Source organism: Giraffa tippelskirchi, chromosome 1, assembly GCF_054371585.1.
Source record: "Giraffa tippelskirchi isolate mGirTip1 chromosome 1, T2T-mGirTip1v1.2.pri, whole genome shotgun sequence".
NCBI classification, from domain to species: domain Eukaryota; kingdom Metazoa; phylum Chordata; class Mammalia; order Artiodactyla; family Giraffidae; genus Giraffa; species Giraffa tippelskirchi.
In genome coordinates, this window is record NC_137275.1 from 46,408,336 (window position 1) to 46,433,966 (window position 25,631).

The 25,631-nt window shown below is 36.9% G+C and overlaps 1 protein-coding gene across 7 annotated transcripts in view; it reads left to right on the forward strand.

The window, feature by feature from the left end:
- Nucleotides 1–2,306: 2,306 nt before the first annotated feature.
- The window catches only part of NFXL1 (nuclear transcription factor, X-box binding like 1), a 55,370-nt gene continuing 32,045 nt past the window's right edge, over nt 2,307–25,631 (forward strand). For 2 of the 7 annotated variants that reach the window (XM_081590684.1, XM_081590720.1), the window contains exons 1-12: nt 2,547–2,684; nt 3,080–3,265; nt 6,114–6,287; nt 9,983–10,092; nt 11,926–12,056; nt 13,282–13,460; nt 13,685–13,846; nt 13,949–14,049; nt 14,639–14,753; nt 16,329–16,453; nt 17,060–17,182; nt 20,173–20,263. In XM_081590684.1, the coding sequence (XP_081446810.1) occupies nt 3,082–3,265; nt 6,114–6,287; nt 9,983–10,092; nt 11,926–12,056; nt 13,282–13,460; nt 13,685–13,846; nt 13,949–14,049; nt 14,639–14,753; nt 16,329–16,453; nt 17,060–17,182; nt 20,173–20,263 (1,495 nt within the window). In that variant the 5' untranslated portion in view covers nt 2,547–2,684; nt 3,080–3,081. Of the gene's footprint in view, nt 2,748–3,079; nt 3,326–6,110; nt 6,288–9,982; nt 10,093–11,925; nt 12,057–13,281; nt 13,461–13,684; nt 13,847–13,948; nt 14,050–14,638; nt 14,754–16,328; nt 16,454–17,059; nt 17,183–20,172; nt 20,264–25,631 lie in introns of all 7 variants that reach the window. The other 5 variants (XM_081590665.1, XM_081590713.1, XM_081590675.1 and 2 more) reach the window with 5 other exon arrangements.

A 25,631-nucleotide genomic window follows, 5' to 3' on the forward strand; every position in this document is an offset into this window, starting at 1 on the left:
TCACCCGAGTCTAGATGTATTTGCCAAAGATAAATGTATTTAGGGAGCTATACTGATACACTGGCAAAACGAATCTGTATCAGGAAGACATGTCAGTAATGGACAAACACAATTAAACACAATTAAACCATAGACTGCACAATAAGGGTATTCAGATATCCTATTTTTTTCTATATTTTATTTTAGGATTCTTTAAAAAAGTGAGGTGTATCATATATATATTAAATTGCACAAATCATAAATGTGTAATATTTTGAGTTTTAACACATGTACATGTGTAAAACTACTACCCAGATTAAGATAGAATTTTCCCACCGCTCAGGAGGATACCTTATTCCTCCTCCCAGTTAAAATTTTCCCACCCCTACCAGAAGTAGGCACTAATCTGGCCTCTGTTACTTGTTCAGGAAATCATGAAATTGGATTCACACGTAAGCCATCTGTTGTGTCTGGCCTCTTTTGTTCAACATATCTTTGAGATTCACTCATCTTGTTTCACATATCATTATTTCTTTTGGCATAGCATTCTATTATATGAATATACCACAATTTATTTTTCTATCCTGTTGATAGACATGTGCATTGTTCCTAATTTTTGACTATTATGAGTAAAGCTGCTATAAAATGAGTTTTGTGAAGCTGTGCACTCAGGTCTTTCAGGTATATATTCAGAAGTAGAATTACTTGGTCCTTGGAACATGCTTTAGTAGTGAGCCATGTTTAGCTTTAATAGATACTGCCAAACATTTTTCGGAAGTGTTTGAACCAATTTCCACTCCTACCAAAACGTATGAGAGTTCCAATTGCTCCATATTGTTGCTAGTAGTTAGCCAATCTTTTGTTTTTAGCTATTATTGAGGGTAGTATTTTTAATAATTAAGATTAATTAGAACTATATAATTATATTTATAAATTTTTATAATCTTAACTATATAATATTTATCATCTTCATGTATTTCTCATGTTCTCCTTTGATAAATAGAATTTGTTTCCTTCAAATGTTATCTGAAGTTTCAAAGTGAAAATAGCAGAAACGGTAGCTTTTGAAATGTGCTCTCAGTTTACATATACTTCCACATTATAATATCCATCGGCTCTCCACTAAGCGTTTTGAGAATACTATAATAAATGCTTGCTCATTCACATAGCATATAACATTCTTTTTGACTCCACAGTAGTTATTATGGTTATCAATTATCATTGCAAAATATGGCAAGGGAAAAACTCTGAACATGTGAGCCTTTTGCCTTTAGCCTCTAAACATAACTGGAATTTTTATGTAAACATTACTTTTTCATAGTAATTAAGTAGTATGGTGTTTCTAAGAGTATAGTACAGGAGTCACACAGCTCAGCTGCAGTCCTGGCTCTGTTGGGATATTTAATAAGGAAGTTTTCTGTGTCTTTATTTCCTAATTTACAAAATGGAATAGAAAACAACACCAGGCTATGTCAAGGGCAAGGAACTTAACATCTCTATCCCTCAGTGTTCTCAGCTGTAAAATGGGGATAAAAATAGTATTATTGAGTATCATATTGTTAAAATACATATATATGTAAAACACTTAGCATAGTGCCTGGAACTTAATAAGTGCTATATTAATATTAGGTATTTATTAATTAAGCTGAAGAGTTGTAAAGGGCCGTGTAGTCCCAAACAGCAATTAACTTACTTCTCAATCCCAGACAGACTCCTGAATTTTTAAAATTGCCCCCACTCTTCTCTTTATCTATTATAGAAAACAGAGAAGTCAGAAGAATTAGGACCAGACCTGGCTCTCAAATCCTTTTCCTTTTGTTGTGAAAGTAAAAATCGGCCTGCTTCAGAAACAGTATATTATAAACTATAAAGGACTTTGATACTAATGCCGTTAGATTTATCTTCTACATCCCTTTAGTAATTCAGAAGAGCGTTTTCTCCACTCCAGCCACTTTACCGCAACACTCCCTCGGCTTTCCCTCCCTCTTCCCCGACCTCAATGGAGAAGGAAATGGCAACCCACTCCACTATTTTTGCCAGGAAAATCCCACGGATGGAGGAGCCTGTTAGGCTACAGTCCATGGGGTCGCAAAGAGTCGGACACGACTGAGCGACTTCACTTCCCCGACCTCAAAGTATTTTTCTCGTAAATGCCTTTTCCCATCTGAGAGAAAAGTTCCCTGGCACCAAAGACAGTGGGCAGTCAATTACGACCACTGGTACAGATTCCAGTTAGGTTGCGAGGAAAAAGCAGCAACCTTCGGTGTCTTGAACACCTCAGGGCCCGCCCACTTCCCCATCTAGTTCTCTTTCTCTGCGCACCGCCCGCCCGAAGTGAAAGTGAAAGTCGCTCAGTCGTGTCCGACTCTTTGCGACCCCATGGACTATACAGTCCACGGAATACTCTAGGCCAGGATACTGGAGTGGGTAGCCGTTCCCTTCTCTTCCCAACGCAGGGATCGAACCCAGGTCTCCCGCATTGCGGGCGGATTCTTTACCAGCTGAGCCACAAGGGAAGCCCGAACCCCAGAGCATTTCGGGAACTGTAGTTTCCGAAGGCCCGGTTCAGTTGGAGCATGCGTTCTGAGGACTTGCCAACACACAGAAAAGGTCCCGGATGAGGAAGCGGCCGGTGATGCCACGCGTTCTGCGATCTGTGGGCTTGGACTTCTGGGAATTGTAGTCGCTGGAGGCGGGCGCCGTCGGTAAGGAGACGTAGCTTTCCTTGGGGTTTGCTACTGCAGTTGCTTCCCGGCGGGATACGCCGGGTCAGTCGGTTGTTCTCCCATCACCGCGCTACTCCGAGGCCCAGGAAGCTCTTTCCTTCTCCCTCGACTCTCTTTCTCCGTGGCTGTATGCGCCTTGCTCTGCAGTCCATTTCTCTGCCTCTCTCCCTCTGCTAGCCATCTCCAGAGCCTGGGCGTAGCGAGGGCTCGCCCTCTGGAGAGACAGGGCCGCGACCTTTTCAAATCCGGCCCCCGCCCGGCGGAGACCCTCTTCGTTCCACCCTCACCTCGGTTTCCCTCACTGTCCTTTTCCCCAGACTCCTCGGCACCACAGCTCTCACGCTCCTTCCACTCTTTTTTTTTTTCCTCTGCAGGGATGGAAGCTTCCTGGCGCCAGGTGGCCGGTGGTCGAGGCCGAGCCCGAGGACGAGCCACTGCGGCCCCCTCCTCAGGAAATGGAGTCCATCTCCGCGGCGCCGGAGGAGGGCGAGAGAAGGGGTCGGTGGGCGCTGCTGGTCCTGGCCTCAGCCCCGGAGGAGCGGCCATCCCTGCGGCTGCAGGTAGCTCAGGGAGGCGCAGCCCCGCGAGGTCTGAAGCGCCGCAGACTTCCGTGGCCGGTGGTGAGAATGGCTCCTGTTCTCGGGCTCACCTGAATGCCCACCTCCTAAGGCACTGCCTAGTCCGAGCTGCCTCCGCCTTCACTTCTTTTCTTCTCCTTCGGGAGTTTATAATTGGCCTCACTTCTCAAAGCTTTCAGGCAGCTGCTCATTCTAGGCCGATTCCCATCACACCTTATTCATCATCAGTTTAATTGATATTAATCTTTGTTATTTCTCCGTCCAGTAGTCTTCCCTTCACTCTTGTCTATTGAATCCCCAAGGTTGCAAATCATAGCCCAGCGGTCTGATTTAGCGTATAGTTTGGTTAACACAATGCGTTAAATCTGAATTGATTGCCGGCAGTTTTTTGGTTTTTCTTTTAAAATTTCATAAAAATCCGGTTAACAACTTTTCTTCTAAAACACTGTGGCTTTGGTACTTTTATGCGTGGCAACAGTCGGCTGGGCCGAGTTACAGAAATCCCTTTTAGATTGGATTTAGGCTTTCCCCTTTGCATTGTGCCTCCTGGGGCTGGTTGTCATTTTTCATCTTTGTTTGATTGCTTAGTTTAGTGACTTTAATTATCTGTGTTCTATACGCACTTGAGTTTGTGGTAGTTTTCTACTGGGGTCACAAATTCCATATCCTTTCCTGAATGTATCTAGTGTGGCCTCCTCCAGCTTGTCAATATCCTTCACCCAAGGCAATGGACAGGAGTTGGAGCTAACTCTCAGAGATAGTGAAGGACAGGGAAGCCTGGCTTGCTGCAGTTCATGGGGTCACAAAGAACTTAGTGACTGAACAACAAAGCAGTGTTTTGGTGGAGTCTAAGTGGACACATGCAGCTTTCAGTTGTCTACAGTAGTGAAAGAGTGTAGAGGGGTAAGGGAATAATCCCAGAAATCATTTTATTGTTGTATTTTCAAAATATATTTTTTTGGGTGGAGGAGCAAATTGAGCTTCTGAATGTTTCACCTCAGCTAATTTTAAAGTTAGGTGGTATTCTGAGTTTATGATAGTGGTGAGTTACTGAGTATGATAGTGGTGGTAGTGAGGTATGCAAGAGGGAGACCTGTGAACAGTTTTGGTCAACTTTCTTGGATTTTGTGGATAGAGAAAAGCAAGCATCCTTCAACTGGATAATTGAGGTTTGACTGTAAGAAATAATATATGGGAAGGTTGCTTTGTCAGCCGTCTTTGTGATGATCTGATCTGGGTCTATTGATCAGGTTATGAATGTTTTTATTATATCTGCTTCAACCTTTAAAAAAATTTTGAGTCATATATTTATATCAATTAGTTTTCTACTAGCACTCAAAGATTCCTTTGTAAGCTCTGTACATTTTTCTCCAGTTTTACTTGAAACACCCAGTAGTTCCCAGCCAAGCCAGCTGCAATAAGAAAAGGAAAGCATTTCATGAGGAAAATAAAGATAAAACATCATTAAATACAAATACATCACCTAAAATAGGAAAGTTTGTATGAGTAGTGACTCATCAGTTTCAAGCATAAAGTGCATTTCTTAGTGTGCTGATGAATTAAGGCACTAATGAATTAAGATCAATTCAGTATGTTTGTGGCTCCTTTCTTGAACTGTGTTGCTGTCCAGAAGAGTTTATTAATAATGCTTGAGGAGAATTCTGATAGTCCTTGCTCTTGAGGAGTTTGAAGTCTCATTGGGAATGTGCTATGAAGTAGTCTAATTCTTTTTTGCATTATTTAAGCAAGTAACAAAGTCAGAAGTACAGACAGTTCTAAACAGAATAATGGAACTAATTCAAAACTTATTTAACATTTCTCTTTGGAATGAAGTTGTGAGAAGCACATTTTCCATGTTAGCAGTATTTTGTGTGGGATTCCTGTGCTTAGTCACTCAGTTGTGTCTGACTCTCTGCGACCCCATGGACTGTAGCTCACTAGGCTCCTCTGGTCATGGGGAGTCTCCAGGCAAGAATACTGGAATGGGCTACCATGCCCTCTTCCAGAGGATCTTCTTGCGGCCCAGGGATCGAACCCAGGTCTCCCGCCTTGCAGGCAGATTCTTTACTGTCTGCGCCACCGTCAGTCACTTCTTGTGTGGGATTAATGTTCAGTAAATGTGTTTTGTGACCACATGCTAATAAAGACAAAAAAGTTCTTGAGCTTTCTAAGCAGCAGATTGTAAACATAGTGGGTATACAGTGAATATTGCTTGTGCTAAGTCTTTGGTGGGCCAGGCCATGTTGGGTTTGAAGTATGGAAGAAGATGATTTGAAAAAGCACCTGGCTTTGCTGATTCATCAGAATCAGTGCTCCCAGTGGGTATGTTTCCCACCTCTTAAGAATCACTGTGTACCATTCATTTAAAACTTTTTTTTTATTATTGGAGTATAATTGCTTTGCATTGCTGTGTTAGTTTCTGCTGTACAACAAAGTGAATCAGTTATATGTATCCCTGCTCTCTTGAACCTTCCTACCATTTATTTTTAAACATCTCACTTTAATTTTGTTAATGTCCTTGTCTTGAGGTTGAAGTTTTTTGACACTTTAACATGCCTTTATAATTTAAAAAATTGATTTGTTAGTCACTCTAGAACAGTTTGTTGCATTTACCAGAATATTTAACAGAAATGAAAGCTTATATTGTGGTATTCTCTTTACCTGTATGACAAGAAATTTGAAAATACTTTTTTTCATAGATGACAGTAAAATAGAATGCACCAAAGGTGGCTTTTAAATCTGTATTTTAATAATGTGTTGGTATATCATGTCTTGCTTTTTGCGAGATTGTTTTGCAGAAATGAAAAACATTTTTTTTTCTATTAAGCAGAGCTAATATCTCAAAAGAAATTTGAGGAAATCAAGAAGGCTAATCAGGCTGCAGCCAAAAAAATTGTTGAAGAACACTTTAGCTCTTCATCTGAAGAAGAAGGGGATGAAGATTTTGAAGGAAAAAGAGGAAAAATAGTTGCTAATACATTTACAACTTATACTACTCAGACAGGTACTGTATGATCTTTTAAATTTTGATATTTTTACATCAAATGAAAAATATATTCCTGACTTTTTCTAACACCTTTACTCTTTGTGGCATACTTTTTGTATATTAAGAATGAACATTCTTGTGCTGTGGAGTTGAATATTTACACCTTTAACTATTTGAGTTATATGTTTTATCACAGTAATAGGATGACAATGTCTTTTACAGCTTTAGAAATTCTCTTTGGTGTTTAATTGGCATCTCATTAGTAGGCCTGGGTGGTGGGCCCAGGTAGGGGATCTTCCCTGAGAGATGAGTTGGGTCCAGTTGTTCCTGATGATGGTTTGATTGCACTTGAAGATTTTGAATACTCCTTTAAATTGATTCTTCATTTTTCTCTTTTTCATTATGTTAAATGTATCTTGGAGTCAGTTTCATTTCTTGACTTTATTCCTTTATTTTATATCTTACAACTTCTGATCTTTATGCTTTAAAAAAAAATCTTAGTCTCCTCAGGTTCAGTGTGTGCAGTCACATTGTATGTTGTATATATCTGGGTTACTTAGCCATATTTGTTTATGAGAGCAAGGGGCAAAGTGATGTTGCTGTGAAGATTTGGTACTAAGTGTATAAATAGATTATTTTCAGTGAAGTGCTCTTACATGTTCCACATTTTATGCTTACAGTCGTTGCTGGAAGCATTCTTGTATGTATTATCCACATTATTTGCTGAGTATACTGATAGCATCATGAGCATGGGTACACATCATCAAAATGGTTTCCAAGGAATTTACCGTATCTGGCAAGGAATTAAGATTAGGAAGCTTGACTAAGAAGCCTGGCTCAGCCAGGCTTGGTAAAGTTGGTAAAGAGGAACCTTGAGGTTTTTTGCTTTTAAAGGACTTCATAGAAAGTAACTTCAGGTTTCCTTCAAGAAGACCTCACTTAAACCATTCTAGGTACAGGTGTTATTTTTAAATAGGAAATCCAGTGGATATAACTGAGTATTTCTGTCTAGTGTTTAGAAAACTTTTATCATTTATGAGGTTTGTTAATTTTTAACCCAGCTTTCATCTCAAAGTGTTAAGGCAATTTTTCTTATGCTGTATTGTGTCAAATCCATAAGTATTTTGATATGCATTTCATTGTGTTCTGTCCTTTGCCTCTACCAAAATAAGGAAACTTGACTAGTACAGTAAATGCCAGAATCATGAGATGGTTCCCATCTCAATGTTAGTGAATTGAACACCAGAACTTAACCAAAGAAGTTCCATTTTTTCTGCCTGAGCACAGCCTTTATACTTTCATGATCTTTCAAGTTTCAGACTTTAATGGTCAGCTTCCTGTTGGGTATTGCTGTCTTGCTGGCCTATGGAAACATAAACATATATTGAAAGATAACTTATTTATTGTCTTATTTTCTTTATATTAATTAGAAGTGCCACAGTTTTCCTAGTCACCCACCTAAGGCAGAAATCTGAGAGCAGGGTTGGCATATACATGACATGAGTATATTTTGTTTGCTCCCGCTCCTCCCCTCTGCCCATGTCAGACAGCTCTTCAGACACAGCCATCTTTCCTTCTGAATCTTGGCATGAACTTTGACTTTTCAAAGCAACACAATCTCATTGTCACCAAGACCTGCTGAATTTTACTTCCTAAATTTCTTAAATTCACCCCACCTTTCCCCATACTGTCATCACCTTAATTCAGGCCCCTACAGCTGTTTAATAGGTTTAATAGTTATTAAATAATGGCTATTTAAATCCATATAATAGCTCTGTGGGTAGATATTATTACTACAATTTTAAAGATGAGAAAGCTGAGATGGACACATTGACTTACTAAAGGTCATTTTTTGCTTCATCTGCTGTAACTACCTCCTCTCTGGCACTTCATGTTTCCCGTCTTGGCCTCCCCACAGTCATTTTTCTTCAGTTGCCAGAGTGATCTTGTTAAAATGCACTACTTCAAATGCCATCCTATCCACCGTGACAGTATACTTTATTGCTGCAGCCAAGTTTTAACACAATTTTCAAAGAAGTTTTACATAAATTTTATAAATATAAGATTAAACTTTATTTTATTAAAGTCTATTCATCTTGTTTTCATCTTCTGTGTTACATGGTAGCGGTTAAATTAGATGAAATTTTAAAATGCTCTACATTTGTTAGAGCCAGCTATGTCAAAGAGCAAAATAAATACATAGAATATGGTTATTAAGTCTGCCTTTAAGGATTCTCTTCAAACTTTGATGGTTGTTCAAAACAATTTTCTTTAGTAAGTTTATAGTATTTTATAGTTTTGGGAGTGATTTTATGTATACTTTGTTTAATAACCTAAATTATACTTGTGTTTATAGTATGGTAGAACAAGATTTTGTGAGTTTTGTGTTTACTTAGATGGTCTTAGTGGCACCCCCTCCAGTACTCTTGCCTGGAAAATCCCGTGGACGGAGGAGCCTGGTAAGCTACAGTCCATGGGGTCGCGAAGAGTCAGACACGACTGAGCGACTTCATTTTCACTTTTCTCTCTCATGCATTGGAGAAGGAAATGGCAACCCACTCCAGTGTTCTTGCCTGGAGAATCCCAGGGACAGAGGAGCCTGGTGGGCTGTTGTCGATGGGGTCGCACAGGGTCCGACACGACTGAAGCGACTTAGCAACAGCAGCAGCAACAGATGGTCTTAGAAAGTAAAGAATTACCCAAGTGTCCTTTTTATTTTTCTTTTTGATGACAAAAATTTTTGCCTGTACAATTTTATTGCCATGTTTTGTACTTACGATAGTTTATGCTAGTAGTGTACTTTTCTTGAAGACTTGGTTAACCTCTATTGAATAATCTTTATTATACTAAAGGCCTGTAGGTTTATTTTTCTTACACTAAAGTGATTCAGATTATTGTCCTTTTGGTGTCATGTGAACTTTTGGGTTGTTTTTCTGCCTTTCATTGTGCTGTTATTTCTTGGACCTTCCTGTATTAAACCCTTGCTGCAGCATAGCATAGTGGTCAAGAGGACTCACTTTGGAGCCATACCAAAGTTACTTAAATGTTATGTGCTACAGTTTTCTCATCTGTAAAATGAAATTAAAAACATCTTATTTAATCTTACCGAAATACAATTAGTGCAGTGTCTACCAAGTAAATGCTTAATGATTGCTTAAAGAAAATTCGGTGTAGTAATTTTTTTTCTAAGTCATGCTTCCTTTTTAAACAGAAATAGCATAATTTAATGAAACAAGGTTATTGTACTGTATTGATCTTTTCATTCGACAGATTTTTTTCTAAGAACATGCTTTGTCAGACAGACAGACTCATACACACAGACTCTTACGCACTTACACACTGATGAACATATGCTTATATTTAGGCTCAGTGGCTCTGCTGAGCTTAGACTTTTCAGTTTCTTTCACCTCGCTTTTTGGTATGCTTTCTCTTATTGACATCTTGCTGCCTTTGCCTGAGGCTCTGCCCACATGGGATTTGTTAAGAACTGTAACAGCAGGTAAACTCTGAGAGAAGATCAAAATAGAATGCATGGACTTGGTGACCTCTTGGCAGTCCACTGGTTGCTTTTTTCCTTTAGCTTCTCCTTTTTTTAGCTGTAGCTTGAACAGTGGATAATACTAGACAGTGCTCACATAATGTGGTGCTATTGGTGACTTTGTGTTATTTTCAGATGTTGCTTAACGTTAAGTTTTCGATTTTTAAATTTCAAGATGGAGATGTACGAGAATTAGAGCGAACTAAACAGTACGTAAATGAAGCTTTTCAAGCCGGGGCTATGACATGCTTAATTTGTATTGCTTCAGTGAAGAGAAACCAAGCAGTAAGTTTTTGCCCTTATCTAAAATAATGTTGTCTCCCTCAAATATCTTATTTTGCTTGTATAATTTGCAATCATTTATTATTCTGTTTGCTTGTTTTTGTTCCAAAGTGTTTCATTTGAGAATTCTATTTATAAATTGATATTCAGTTTTGGGGAATCTGATTAAAAGAAAAATACCTCTAAATGAGCAATGAATATTTTCAGCTTTATTAACAAAACTGAAGCAGATATTTTCAGTTTCAATGCATATGTCATGTTGATAAAGCATTTTCAGCATCAGTACATTATAGAGATTCACACAAGTACTGAAATGTTAACCTGTATTTCATTACTTTCACCAGGTTTTAAAAAATAGAGTTATGTTCCCTGCCTTCAAGGAAGTAAAACCTAGCAGTGACATTTATGGTTTATTAGTGAGCTTCTGTTGTGTTGAAGGTGCTTCTGGAAAGTGGCTAGGGTTAATGAGGAGAGATGGATTCAGAGATAACTTATGTACTTAGAGATTCTGTGGCCTAATGGTGAAGTTATATATATATATGTAAATTTAAAGAGCATTAATAAGGCAGTTAAGGGGAAGTGATGGCTGAATGTGATAGACTCACCATTTAGACCTCAAGTTAATCCTCTGCTATTGTAGCACCATTGCCTAGAGAAGGGCAGTCAGGTCAGGTGTGAAATGGATGGGTCATGTAGAATGAACCAGAAATCGAAGCTCTATCAGATAGGATAGCATAGCCGCTGCAGGTGCCTTTGGTGCTTCTGGTTGGCTTATTCTGAATTCAGCTGCAGTGGAGGAATAGTCTCTGCATTAAACTTGCTGTCTGTGGATGTTTTTTTCCCCATCCTCACTGCTTGCTCTTTGGGAACTCACTCAGCAGGAAATGGGTGTAGTACAGAAGTACAGCAGGGTTAATGCCCGCTAGGGCAACATTCTACTGTAGGGAGCTGAGGGATGAGTGCCCCAGCTTCTTCTTTGCTAGTTGTTGGGGCTGGAGTTGTCCTAGGCATGTTTTATGTCATTCTTCAGAGCATTCCTAACAGGACTGAACTTTGGCCCTTAGTGGTAATCAGCTGAGTAATATGCAATTTATTCACATTTCCTTTTCCCTCTCTTGACCTTTTACTTCTATATCCCAGTTCTTTTCTTAGGCACTGCTTTTTTGGGGAACTCAAACTAAGAAGTTGGCTTTTTTTCAGTGCTTCTGCTGGCTTATGATATTTATATATATATATATTTTCAAGTTTTTTGCTCACCCAAGTTTTAGAATTTAGCATTAATTGCGAGACTAATAGATTTTTTATAACAGTGGGGCAACAGATTATATGTACATACTTGTGTTTAAGGATTCCTTTTGTGGTGTTATTTACAATTAGAAAAACAATGTACAACAACCCGAAATTTGTTAACTTATGGTATATAAATCAATGTGATACCTGCTATACAGCTATAAATATCATGTTGTATGAACATATTTTATAAGGGTAAATGCTTATACTATGTTAAAAGAAAAGGCTATAGTTACTTATCAGTAAGTGCAGTATGACCTCATTTTTTAAAAAGTATGAAATATATACAAAAATATTAGATTTTTCAGAATGTTAGCAGTAGTTTCTAGCTGAATGAATCTGGATGGTTAATATTATTTTTCTTTAAAGTGTTCTACATGTAAATAAATTTTTTTAAAGAACATTTCTTCTATTATGCTAGAAGGAAGGTTTTTTCCTATAATTAGCTCTTGAAAATGGTTCAGTGTGATGCTTATTTTAAAGTATTGTGGAATTATCAAAGAAAAATCATTTTGTGTTTGTTAATCTCTGATACCTTTGTCTTAGGTTTGGAGTTGTTCAGGATGTTTCTGTATATTTCACATGCCCTGTATCCAGAAGTGGGCTAAAGACAGCCAGTTTCTGGTATCTTCTCTGACGGATGATGATTTTGGAAAGAGAGATTATCCCTGGCCTTGGTAACTTTCTCTAATTTAGTTGGAGTGTTTAGTAGTAAAATAAATGAAAATTGTAGCTTCTAAGTTGCTTTATTGGCAGTTTCACTATCCATGCTTGGCCTTCAAGTAGTCGTTTGGTTTGTGAAAATATGAGACCTACTAATGGCTCCCCCCATTGCCCCAACTTGTATAGCTACTGGTTCCTTTTGGTAGCTAATAAATCATTCAGATTCTTCCCCCCACCCCCCCCACCACAAAGCAACACCTTAATTATCTTTTTAAAGAACTTTTAATTTCTTTTCGACTAGAATCCACTGAAATTCTGCAGCTTCTCTCAGGAGCTCCTGTTTGTATATTTTAGTATCACATTGTACAAGACTGTCATCTAACATTTTGATCATTGGCTTCCTAGTTTTATCCTCGAAATCTATCAAAGTTTGAAGTTATCCAATCTTACTAAATTTTCTATATTATTATTTTAGTTTGGCTTCTAGGACCAAAACTGCTTTATTTTAGTCTTGCTGGGTAAAAATCTGTTTTAGCAGAGAACATGAAACAGTATTTGAACTTTTCTTTGACTTAGACATATTTGAAATATATATATTTTTGTATTAGATGTTAAATACGAGTATTTTTTATCTTCAAATATTTTTCGCCTTCTAGATTTTAAGTCATGTTTCTTGCTGCTATATTACCTACATGTAACCTGATTTATCTCTTCTGCTTGCTATTGCTAATATATTTTGCTTATTTGTAGACCACTCAACCAAACTTTAAAATAGTGAGCCTTATAAAATTGGAATGAATATCTCAAGAATAAAGTTCAGGTAGTTAGTAGAAAGCTAATGTTGCTTTCTTGTGTAGGTGTGTTTTAGATACATGTTGTTTAATACAGTAGCAACTAGCCACTTGCAGTTGTTTATACTCTTAAAAATTATGAAATAAAAAATTGTTTCCTCCTCAGTTGAATGTATTAGCCACATTTCAAGTGCTCACTAGCCATATGTGGCTAATGGCTATTGTGTTGGACATGACAGGTATAGACCATCGTCTCAGGAAATTATTGGACAGAGCTGTTCTAGATAGTTGAAGTTGATTTTAGTAAAATCTTGTTTCTTACTAATATGGAGATAGAGCAGAGGTTAGATTAACTGATTGTATATACTCCATTGTTAAGTATATTTGTATTGCTGTCTCATGTCACTTTTATAAATGAAATTAACTTCAGAAATTTCATTCTTTGTAGTCCCAAATGTAGGTTTGAATACAAACGATCTGATACACCTAGTAGGTACTATTGCTATTGTGGAAAAGTGGAAGATCCACCTTTAGATCCATGGCTTGTGCCTCATTCATGTGGCCAAGTATGTGAGAGAGATTTTAAACCTCCTTGTGGCCATAAGTGTTTACTACTCTGCCATCCAGGTGAGTTATATATTATATTGTTGTTTGTGGGTAGTTATTTCTTCTTACATTGAAGCAAAAAAATCATTGTGAAAGTTGAACTCAGAACTTAAGTGTACATAAGAAAATATTTGAAGGGATTGCCTTTTAAAGTATCAGGAAAGTGTTAGGAATTACTGATAGGTGTAGGAACTGAAAATTTTAATTTTTGACTTCTGATTTTTTTTCCTTTCATTGGATTCTAGGTCCTTGCCCACCTTGTCCCAAGATGGTCACAACTACTTGTTATTGTAAGAAAGCAAAACCTATCCCTCGCCGGTGCAGTGCTAAGGAATGGTCCTGTCAGCTGCCATGTGGACGGAAATTGCTTTGTGGACAACATAAATGTGAAAATCCTTGTCACTCAGGTAAAAGGTCATAAGTGTTAGGTGTTCCAGCCTTAAGCAGAAGTCAAAGCAGTCTCCATTGCTTTTATGATGTTCCATCCTTATTTATCATTTTGATTTTAGGAAGTTGCCCACCCTGTCCAAGAGTTAGTAGACAAAAGTGTGTCTGTGGCAAACGAGCAGCTGAAAGAAGCTGTGCAAGTCCGCTGTGGCACTGTGATCAAGTAAGCATACATGCGTTTTGAGGAGTGGGTGTTAAAGTCTACCGAAGCATATACAATTAGAAATGCTAGTTAGGTTTAGTTGGATAAAAAGAGAGGAAGAACAGCAACTCAGATGAATTTTATTCATGTTTTAGGAAACTTTTCAATTTAATATCATTTTAATTACCAGGAGAAATTTTTTTTTTCAAATTAACAGCGACTTGTTGAATTTCGGATTTAGTACATATGTACTCTTTTTTGGTAGCTTTTTCTCCCTCTCTTTTCCTTCTTCTTGAGTTAATCCAATTGAGGAAGTAGGATTGATTTTGTAGCTTGTCTTAGAATTGGCATGGCTTTAGTACCATTGGAAATCTTTGGTGGATGACCACATGAAACTGCATGTTCTTTTTGCCTTTATTGTATTTTAAAAATATACTCTGGCACATAAGAAACGTGTGTTTATGCACATTCATGATACCTGTGTAAGAGAGAAAGCATAATAATATGAGGAATATAAAGAAGCTGCTTATTTGTGATTGAGAAATTATTATGTCGTATACAAAGTCTTGTTAACTTTTAAGTCTTTAGCATTTATTGCATGTTGTTTTAGGTATGTGGGAAAACACTACCATGTGGTAATCATACGTGTGAGCAAGTTTGCCATGTAGGTGCTTGTGGAGATTGTCCTCGATCTGGGAAAAGATTCTGTCCGTGTCAGAAGTCAAGTAAGGCTTTCAAAAAAATCTTTAATCAGATTATGACAACTTGTTATGCTAATTATTATATTTTCCCAATTAGTTTTCTCTGGAAACTTATAATGTCATTTCAATAATAATATAAATTCAATATTAGATTTCTACACACCTTGGTAACAGGACAATGTAGCCTGGTGGATTAAGAACTCAGATTTTGTCCCCAAACTTCCTGAGCCTCTGAAACAAGTGTCTTGTCAATCTCAGACTAACCTCTTTTCAACCCATCAAAGCACATTCAAGGTGTATCTTCGGCTTCCATCTGAACGCTCTTCCAACTCCCCTATTCTTTCAACCCCTGACCAGTGAAGAGAAGTCATTCAGGGAAGTAAATGTCAGTATTGTGCTGCATGCTGATAAAACAAACAAAACACTGAAGTAGAGTGATAATAATATGATCTTTGATTATATAAGGGTCACCATTCTGAATAGCGTGCCAACATATAAATCTGGTTGAATTAAGACTGTGATGAATATAAGTATTGCAAGATGTATTCCTGATTTAGTTCCTCCCTCTGATCCCATTTCTTTCTTTCCTTGCATGAATAAATCTCTGCTAAAATTTAAAAAAAAAAAGACTAGGCATATCAGGGTTGAAATCCCACTTTCTTGAACTATACTTTTCTCAAATGGGGACAATAGTAGTACCTTCTTTATAATTGTGAGAATTAAGTGACAAAATGCACATAAATTATTTAGTGTAGTGGCCAGCACATGAAGGAAACCTGATAGTTATAAACTCTTGCCATTATTCTGTATTAGATTATAGGTGAATTTAGTTTTGACTGCTTTGAGATAAAGACATAGAAGAGTTTCAGTTGACGTTCACTTTCTTGATTTAGCACCAATACCAGCACACATATTTGTGAGATTATTGCCAACATTTGTTATAAAATATTTATGTTAAAGGCCAATTTCATAGTTTCAAAATCTGGATCTTTTTTTTCCATCCTATGAGCTTATTTAGAGCAATTTTTTCTTTTTTTTTTTTTTAATTCTGTATATTGTAGAATTCTTCCTACTGGTTTCCAGAGACTAATTTCTTTAGAAAAGTATTTCTGAAGTAGTTAGCTCATAAAAATGCTTCCTGAGTATGGTAACACGTCATGTGTTGAATTCTTTTTAAAACGCATAAACTTTGGGACTTCCCTGGCAGTCCAGTAGTTAAGAATCCTCCCTGCAATGCAGGGGACGTGGGTTGGATCCCTGTTTGGGGGGTTGGATCCCTGTTTGGGAGCTAGGATCCCACATGCTGCAGAGCGGCTAAGCCTGAATGCCACAACTAGAGAGGCTGTGCGCGACAGCGAAGACCCCACGTGCCGCAACTAAGATCCGATGCAGCCAAATGAATATTTATTAAAAAGAGCATAAACTTTACAAATATTAGGGGTTATTTTCATTAAAGTGAACTTTTTCCATTAATTATGTAGATGGAAAAACTCATGTCAGAAAGGCCTGTCATTTAGGGAACCAGGAGTACATGGCACATTATTAGTGCTTTATAATAATATATGTTGTTATTAATACTGATTTTTTGTCTGCTTCTAGAATTTTCCTTGCCTTGTACAGAAGATGTACCAACTTGTGGAGACAGTTGTGACAAAGTACTTGAATGTGGAATCCATAGATGTTCACAGCGTTGTCACCGAGGCGCTTGTGAAACATGTAGACAAGTTAGTCATCTCCTGTAATAATTACTTTTTTAACAGCTGTCATAATATGTCAAATGGGATTGTTTTATAATTGTTCTCTTAAACATCTGTTGTCATGATCTAACATTTATTATGATGAAACAAGAGAGTATGCCAGCAGTTAAATCTGAAGTTACCATTTATTTTGTACTCCTTGGTAAAAGTTTGAATGTTGTCAGTTTTAGACTAGTGTGGACTTGTTTATTCTCAATAGACATTCAAAGCAACAATGAATTAGGCTTAGTGATGATGGAAAAAAATGCCTAGATGTCATTTTGGTTTTGACATACTACCAGATGACCCAGTTTTCTTGTTTTATTGAAACTAGATGTATAGATGTTATTGTGTAATTAGATATAAGAGATTTTAATTGTTTTGCTATTTAATATCAAATTTTTACTAAATTTAATAATAGAAATTCTGTGAAGTCTTTTTGGAACAAGTGTCTTAGAAAATTCAGCCTTTTTTTTTAAGTCTTTCATACAAAAGGCTCTTAAAACTTTTCTCTTTCATTTTTTAGTAATTATAGAGATAGCAATGTGAAAAAAAATCATATCAACAAAAGTCAATAGCATTTGATTCTTCCAGGAAGTGGAAAAGCATTGTCGCTGTGGGAAGCATACAAAACGAATGCCGTGCCATAAACCTTATCTTTGTGAAACTAAGTGTGTTAAGATGCGAGACTGTCAGAAGCATCAGTGTAGGAGAAAGGTAATAAGCTTGGAAAACTAATTTTAAAATTCTTTTGAGATTTTCCTTTTGGGGCCCATGATAAGTGCCATCTTGACTTGTTCCTCAGATATTTAGACATATTCTCTGGTTCCTATGTGAAATATTAATAAATATTCTACATTATTGTTTGTATTAGTGGGAATTCTACCAATGCTTTTAAATAACAATGGTGTCCTTTTGTCATGTGCATAATTCTTTTGACTTGTTTCTCTGGCTGTTTCTGTTCCCTGACTAAAACGTCATGGCAGTGTTAGCATTGTCATTTGGTTTTGTAGAGGCTTAACTTTTGCTGTTCAGCTCCTATCTGTAGAAACTTGATTCAGTATAAGGAGTATTTTATTGAGTCTGTAGATTTGCAGTTTTTTCAAGCCTCTTTTATTATTATAAATTATCCCTCTATCTCTGGTAAGATACCTTGTTCTTAAATTTATTAAATATAGTGATTTCAACTTTGTTTTTCGTAGTGTTAATACAGTATATCTTTTCTATTCTTTTAACTTATTCATATCTTTATATTTAAAATTAACATCTACGGAGAGCACTTAGATATTTGTTTTTATTTTATTCAATCTTTATTGTCTAATTTGAGTGTAGATCATTTACATTTCTTATGATGTTTAATAAAATGGTTGGATTTAAATCTATCATTTTGCTATTTATTTTCTGTTTGCTCATCTGCTCTTTGTTTTTTCCTTCTTTTGTGTCTTCTCTTTGATTAAGTGTTGTTTTTCAATGATTCCACTTTACCTCCTTTATTTGTTTCTCACACATTTTTTACCAGTGTATTTTTTAAATCTCAAATATGTTGTTTTTGCTTTAAATAGGTATCTTTCAAAGAATTTGAAAAAATAAGTAATCTTTTATATTTATCATCAAACTCATGACTTTTGCCATTTTTCATCCTTTTATAAAGATTCAAGTTTCTATCTGATTTCATTTTCTTTTATCTGAAGAACTTCCTTTAACACCTCTTGAGTGCTGGTCATGGAGTCTTTCAATTTTTGTAAACTCTCTTTAGGTTTTGTTTGTGAAAAATATTTTTACTGTATGATTTTTATTTGACAGTTTCTCCCCATACTTTAAACTATCTTTGTTATCTTTGTTCTTCTGTATGTATCTTTTTTCTTTGACTATTTAAAAAGATTTTTCTCTTTATCATTAGTCTTCAGTAATTTATTAGTGATTTCCTTTGTATTGTCTTCTTCATATTTCTTTTGCTAAGTTTTTGTTGAGCTTCTTGTATTTCTTTATAGTTTTCATCATACTTATGACATTTTCAATCTTTATTTCTTTAAATATTTCTCCTACTCTTTGCCTTCTGACACTCCAGTGATGTATATGTCATACTACTTGAGGTCCTATAGTTCTAATGCTTCACTGATGCTCCATTTATTATTTAGTCTTTTTAATTTTCGTGTTTTATGTTAGCTTATATTGCTTTATCTTCAAGTTCACTAAGTTTTCTTTTGCATTGTATAGTCCCATTTTTAATCCCATCATGTATTTCTCATCTCAGACAGTATTTTTTCATCTGAGACTTGGAGTTGTGTCTTTTTCTGTATCTTCCATGTCTGTCCTTTTCATGCTCATGCTTTCTTCTGTTATCAATATAGGTGGGTGGGCTATACTTCACATGCCTATTTAATGTCCTTATCTATTAATTCTGTCATCTGTCATTTCTGGGTCTATTTTTGTTGATTGAATTTTGCTTTCCTTTTGGGTTATTCTTTCCTCCTGGGTGACTTTAGATTGGTTTCCAGATATTATGAACTGTATATTTTGTGCTACCATTTCTTCTCCACAAATTCTAACCATACTGGCCTCTGAACCTTGAATTTTATCTCCTTAACTTGATGAGACCACTGGACTTTGCTTGTGATTTTTCTCCTTGTGCTGCAGTGTGGAAACTTCCAGGTCTAAGCTTGTGCTATCATAGGACTCACCTTTTTTGTTTACCTTTTTTAGGGCTTCTGTCCAATGCTGCCTAATTGTCCAAAATCTGAAAACTGTTGTTTCATATATTTTGTCTGATTTTCTAGTTGTTTAAAGCAGGAGAGTAAATCTGGTCATTATTGCTCATCATGGTGAGAAACAAACACCTAAAAGGCTTATCGCAATAATCTTTTCCCCCACTGGCACTGGGAAAGTGATAGGCACATAGTATTATTTGGTAAATACTTATTGAATTGAATGAACTATTTTAACTTTTAATTGCTTTTCAATAATGTGTATTTTGTTTTGAGCTATTTTTATATACTGAAACTTTTTCTTAAGTAGGTTACAAACCCATGTTTCTTTAAGACAATTGTAGTCTGTATTTCGTTTCCAAGGTTTGGATATATGAAAAGTCAAAGAGTTAGAATGGCAGATGGAACTTTTAAGTAGTTACTTTGTGTTCATGAATGAAAATTGGGACAAGTCTTAGACAGCTGTATTTCTCACAGATTGAAAATTAAGAAGTAACAAACTAGAGAGTGCTGAAATCAATTAGCCTGTCTCTGCTTCTTTCCTTTAGTTAGACTCTGATTCTTTGGTTTGAAAATAATTGCCCACATAATTTATATATTAAACTGGCTTTACTGTAATTAAATTTTAAAAATAGGCAGATTGTTTGCCTAAATTGATTATAGAGTTTGACCAGATGCATTCTTATGGTTAATGTTGTCAGTCTCTGCATAGATAAGTAGAAGAGAATCGCTTATGGAACTATTTTAAATCATAGAATAGTTAACTAAAGGGCATGTAAATTTAGCTTGATTTCACTAAATTAGGTCATTGTCTATTTAAACTTACAAGTTCTTAGTATAATGTATTCTACACAAGAATGTTGATACTCTTGAATATTCTTATTCTTATAGTGAAAAGAACAATCTTTTGATTTCCCTAAGTTCTGTGAATAACTAGTAATGACATTCATATTATGTATGATTTTCAAATTATCTGTTCTTTATATATTGCTTTCCCTTCAGTGTTGCCCTGGAAACTGTCCACCTTGTGATCAAAACTGTGGACGGACTTTAGGATGTAGAAACCATAAGTGTCCATCTGTCTGCCATAGAGGTAAAATTTAATAACGGCTGTAATTTTATGTTTATATTTACATAGTGCTTTATAGTTGATAGAGAGCTTTCACATTTATTATCTTACTCTTAACAATCTTGAGACGTTAGAGTAGTCACTAGTATCCTTATGTTATGGTCGAGGACATTTAAGCTGAAGAGGATTCAGTGATTTCCTTAGGGAATTTTCTAGCAAAGCACTATAGCCAAGATTTGAACCCAGGCCTTCTGAATATATAAACTTTTGTTCTTTCTGTAATACCATATTGTTTCCTTTCTTCTACCCAACCTTCCCCATATAGTTTTTAAGCTAATAGGTTTTTCAGTACTATTTTGAATTTTAGACATTTATATGAAATTAAGTTTAGTAAAGGAATGGATATATTCTTTCCAGTGGGTCTCAAAATCTTTTATCTCAAGTCCCTTTTACACTATTTTTGGACCCAAAGACCTTTTGTTAATATGAGTTTTATCTATTGATATTTATTGTATTTAAAATAGAATAACATTTATTATTTTATTTAAACATAGTAATAACCCATTACATCTTAATACAGTAACTTTTTTTTGTGAAAAGTAAGTATTTTCTGGGAAAAAAAAATTAGTGGGAAGAATGGTATTTTGTATTCTTGCAGATGTCTTTAGTGTCCAGCTTAGTAGAAGATAACTGGGTTCACATATTGGCTTCTGCATTCAATCTGTTGTGATATCTCTTGTCACATAGCTTCTGGAAAATTCTAATCTATGTATATGAGATCTTGCACACCACCTGAAAGGGTCTCAGGAGTCCCTAAGTTATTAGATGTTGAAAACTGAGTTAACTTTACTCATTTGGAGTATGTTAGTATGAAGTGAAATCTGAAAGATAGTGTGTGGTAGTGGAAAGAGCATGGACTTAAATTAAGAGGTCTGTGTCAAGTCTGGACTTAGTAGCTGTATGACCTTAGACAAACTACTGTACTGTTTTTTGTTGTTTTCTTTTGGGATTAGGTGGATGCTAGATATCTCTCTTAATGTCTTCGCCCTTTCAGGAATCTTGGAAGGTGAATGACATTAGTGTTGTTTTGTGTAAGGAGTAAGAAGGCAAAGACTGTTGGCCCAAGGTAATAGAACTAGTTACAGAGTCAGAATGTGAACCCAAAACTTCAGTAAGTATTTTTGAGTGTCTTCTAAGTACCAGCCACTGGGATTACATGAGTGAATGATTTGACAAAGTACCTGCTTTTATGGAACTTATTTTGTAATTCTCCCTTAATTAGAATAAAAATAAATAAATTAGTACAGAATATCAGATCAGTTCAGTTCAGTTCAGTCGCTCAGTCGTGTCTGACTCTCTGCGACCCCATGAATTGCAGCACGCCAGGCCTCTCTGTCCATCACCAACTCCCGGAGTTTACCCAAACCCATGTTCATTGAGTCGGTGATGCCATCCAACCATCTCATCCTCTGTCGTCCCCTTCTCCTCTCGCCCCCAATCCTACCCAGCATTAGGGTCTTTTCCAATGAGTCAACCCTTCGCATGAGGTGGCCAAAGTATTGGAGCTTCAGCTTCAACATCAGACCTTCCAATGAACACCCAGGATTGATCTCTTTTAGGGTGGATTGATTGGATCTCCTTGCAGTCCAAGAAACTCTCAAGAGTCTTCTCCAACACCACAGTTCAAAAGCATCAATTCTGCGGTGCTCAGCTTTCTTCACCGTCCAACTCTCACATCCATACATGACCACTGGAAAAACCATAGTCTTGACTAGACGGACTTTTGTTGGCAAAGTAATGTCTCTGCTTTTAAACATGCTATCTAGGTTGGCCATAACCTTCCTTCCAAGTAGTAAGCGTCTTTTAATTTCATGGCTGCAGTCACCATCAGCAGTGATTCTGGAGCCCAAAAAAGTAAAGTCTGAGACTGTTTCCACTGTTTCCCCATCTATTTCCCATGGAGTGATGGGACCAGATGCCATGATCTTAGTTTTCTGAACGTTGAGCTTTAAGCCAACTTTTTCACTCTCCTCCTTCACCTTCATCAAGAGGCTCTTTAGTTCTTCTTCACTTTCTGCCATAAGGGTGGTGTCATCCGCATATCTGAGGTTATTGATATTTCTCCAGGCAATCTTGATTCCAGCTTGTGTTTCTTCCAGCCCAGTGTTTCTCATGATGTACTCTGCATATAAGTTAAATAAGCAGGGTGACAATATACAGCCTTGACGTACTCCTTTTCCTTTTTGGAACCAGTCTGTTGTTCCATGTCCAGTTCTAACTGTTGCTTCCTGACCTGCATACAGGTTTCTCAAGAGACAGGTTTCTCAATATATCCAATATGCTAATGGAGATCAGTGGAGAAATAACTCCAGAAAGAATGATGGGATGGAGCCAAAGCAAAAACAATACCCAACTGTGGATGTGACTGGTGATAGACGCAAAGTCCGATGCTGTAAAGAGCAATATTGCATAGGAACCTGGAATGTTAGGTCCATGAATCAAGGCAAACTGGAAGTGGTCAAACAGGAGATGGCAAGAGTGAACGTTGACATTCTAGGAATCAGCGAACTAAGATGGACTGGAATGGGTGAATTTAACTCAGATGACCATTATATCTACTACTGTGGGCAAGAATCCCTTAGAAGAAATGGAGTAGCCATCATGGTCAACAAAAGAGTCCGAAATGCAGTACTTGGATGCAATCTCAAAAACGACAGAATGATCTCTGTTCGCTTTCAAGGCAAACCATTCAATATCACGGTAATCCAAGTCTATGCCCCGACCAGTAACGCCGAAGAAGCTGAAGTTGAACGATTCTATGAAGACCTACAAGACCTTCTAGAACTAACACCCAAAAAAGATGTCCTTTTCATTATAGGGGACTGGAATGCAAAAGTAGGAAGTCAAGAAACACCTGGCGTAACAGGCAGGTTTGGCCTTGGAGTACAGAATGAAGCAGGGCAAAGGCTAATAGAGTTTTGCCATGAGAACGCACTGGTAATAGCAAACACCCTGTTCCAACAACACAAGAGAAGACTCTAGACGTGGACATCACCAGATGGTCAACACCGAAATCAGATTGATTATATTCTTTGCAGCCAAAGATGGAGAAGCTCTATACAGTCAGCAAAAACAAGACCAGGAGCAGACTGTGGCTCAGATCACGAACTGCTTATTGCCAAATTCAGACTTAAATTGAAGAAAGTAGGGAAAACCACTAGACCATTCAGGTATGACCTAGATCAAATCCCTTATGAGTATACAGTGGAAGTGACAAATAGATTTAAGGGACTAGACCTGATAGACAGAATGCCTGATGAACTATGGACAGAGGTTCGTGACATTGTACAGGAGACAGGGATCAAGAAAATCCCCATGGAAAAGAAATGCAAAAAAGCAAAATGGCTGTCTGAGGAGGCCTTACAGATAGCTGGGAAGAGAAGAGAAGCGAAAAGCAAAGGAGAAAAGGAAAGATATTCTCATCTGAATGCAGAGTTCCAAAGAATAACAAGGAGAGATAAGAAAGCCTTCCTCAGCGATCAGTGCAAACAAATAGAGGAAAACAACAGATTGGGAAAGACTAGAGACCTCTTCAAGAAAAGTAGAGATACCAAGGGAACATTTCACGCAAAGATAGGCTCGATAAAGGACAGAAATGGTATGGACCTAACAGAAGAAGAAGATATTAAGAGGTGGCAAGAATACACAGAAGAACTGTACAAAAAAGATCTTCACGACCCAGATAATCACGATGGTGTGATCACTCACCTAGAGCCAGACATCCTGGAATGTGAAGTCAAGTGGGCCTTAGAAAGCATCACTACGAACAAAGCTAGTGGAGGTGATGGAATTCCAGTTGAGCGATTTCAAATCCTCAAAGGTGATGCTGTGAAAGTGCTGCACTCGATATGCCAGCAAATTTGGAAAACTCAGGAGTGGCCACAGGACTGGAAGAGGTCAGTCTTCGTTCCAATCCCAAAGAAAGGCAATGCCAAAGAATGCTCAAACTACCGCACAATTGCACTCATCTCACATGCTAGTAAAGTAATGCTCAAAATTCTCCAAGCCAGGCTTCAGCAATATGTGAACCGTGAACTTCCAGATGTTCAAGCTGGTTTTAGAAAAGGCAGAGGAACCAGAGATCAAATTGCCAATATCCGCTGGATCATCGAAAAAGCAAGAGAGTTCCAGAAAAACATCTATTTCTGCTTTATTGACTATGCCAAAGCCTTTGACTGTGCGGATCACAATAAACTGTGGAAAATTCTGAAAGAGATGGTAATACCAGATCATCTGACCTGTCTCTTGAGAATATCAGATAGTGACAAGTATAATAAGAGAATTAGAGTAAAATTTAAATTGTGTTAGTGGAGATGATATATATTGCTTTACATAGTAAGGTCAAAGTAGGTTGATGTGTGAGGGGGACCCTGAGAAAAGTAGGGATCAGTTGCTGTGGAAATGGGGATGGGGCGGTGGGATTGCAGATGCCTTAAGACAGAAACATTTGAGAGGACTGAAGTGGTTGTTCACGGAGATGAGGTCAGAGAGATGGTGGGATAAAGGACTGCTAAGGAAAGGAGAATATGTCTAGGGCCTCAGAAGCCACTTAAAACATGGCCTTCACTTTAAGGTGAAAACCTGACTAGTTGTATGACCATCAAAGAAATTAGATCAGAGGTTGAGCATTTTCTCACCAAGAAAAAAAGTCCTTGTTGATTTTTACACATGATTTTTAACAAATAAACATTTAGGGTATATATAAGTTTAATCTCTTCGTAAAGTATTTGATAGTATATGTAAAAAAGGATTGTGTCCAAGCTCGTTATTTATCTTACAGGGAAAGTAAGAGAAAATTACAGGTCAATCTAACTCATGAGTGTTTGTGAAATTAGTTTTAACCACTCATATCCAGCTAGATGGTATTAGATATCCATGCAATAATATATGGTTGGTTTAAGATTAGTAAATCTGTTTCCACCATATTAGCAGACTAAAGGAGAAATGAGATCATTTTAGTAAATGTCTGAGAAACAATTGGTAAAATTCAAAATACATATATGATGAAAACTTAACCAGGAATAGAGGAGAGCATCCTTAACCCGATATGTAGAGTATCTGCAAAAAGCATAGAGCAAGCATCATACTTAGTGGAGAAATGTTGAAAGCATATCCCCATCTTGTACTACTTTGAAGCAGATCCCATAAATACTTCAACATGCATCTCTAAAAGATGGATTCTTAACCGGAAAATAGTTAATCTGTTTCTTAATATCAGCAAATATGTGGTGTTCACATATCTTGTTGTTTCATAAATACCTTCACTTTTTTAGTTCAGTTTGTATGACTCAGAAATCTTACTAAGATTGACATTGTAGTAGGTTGATGTCTC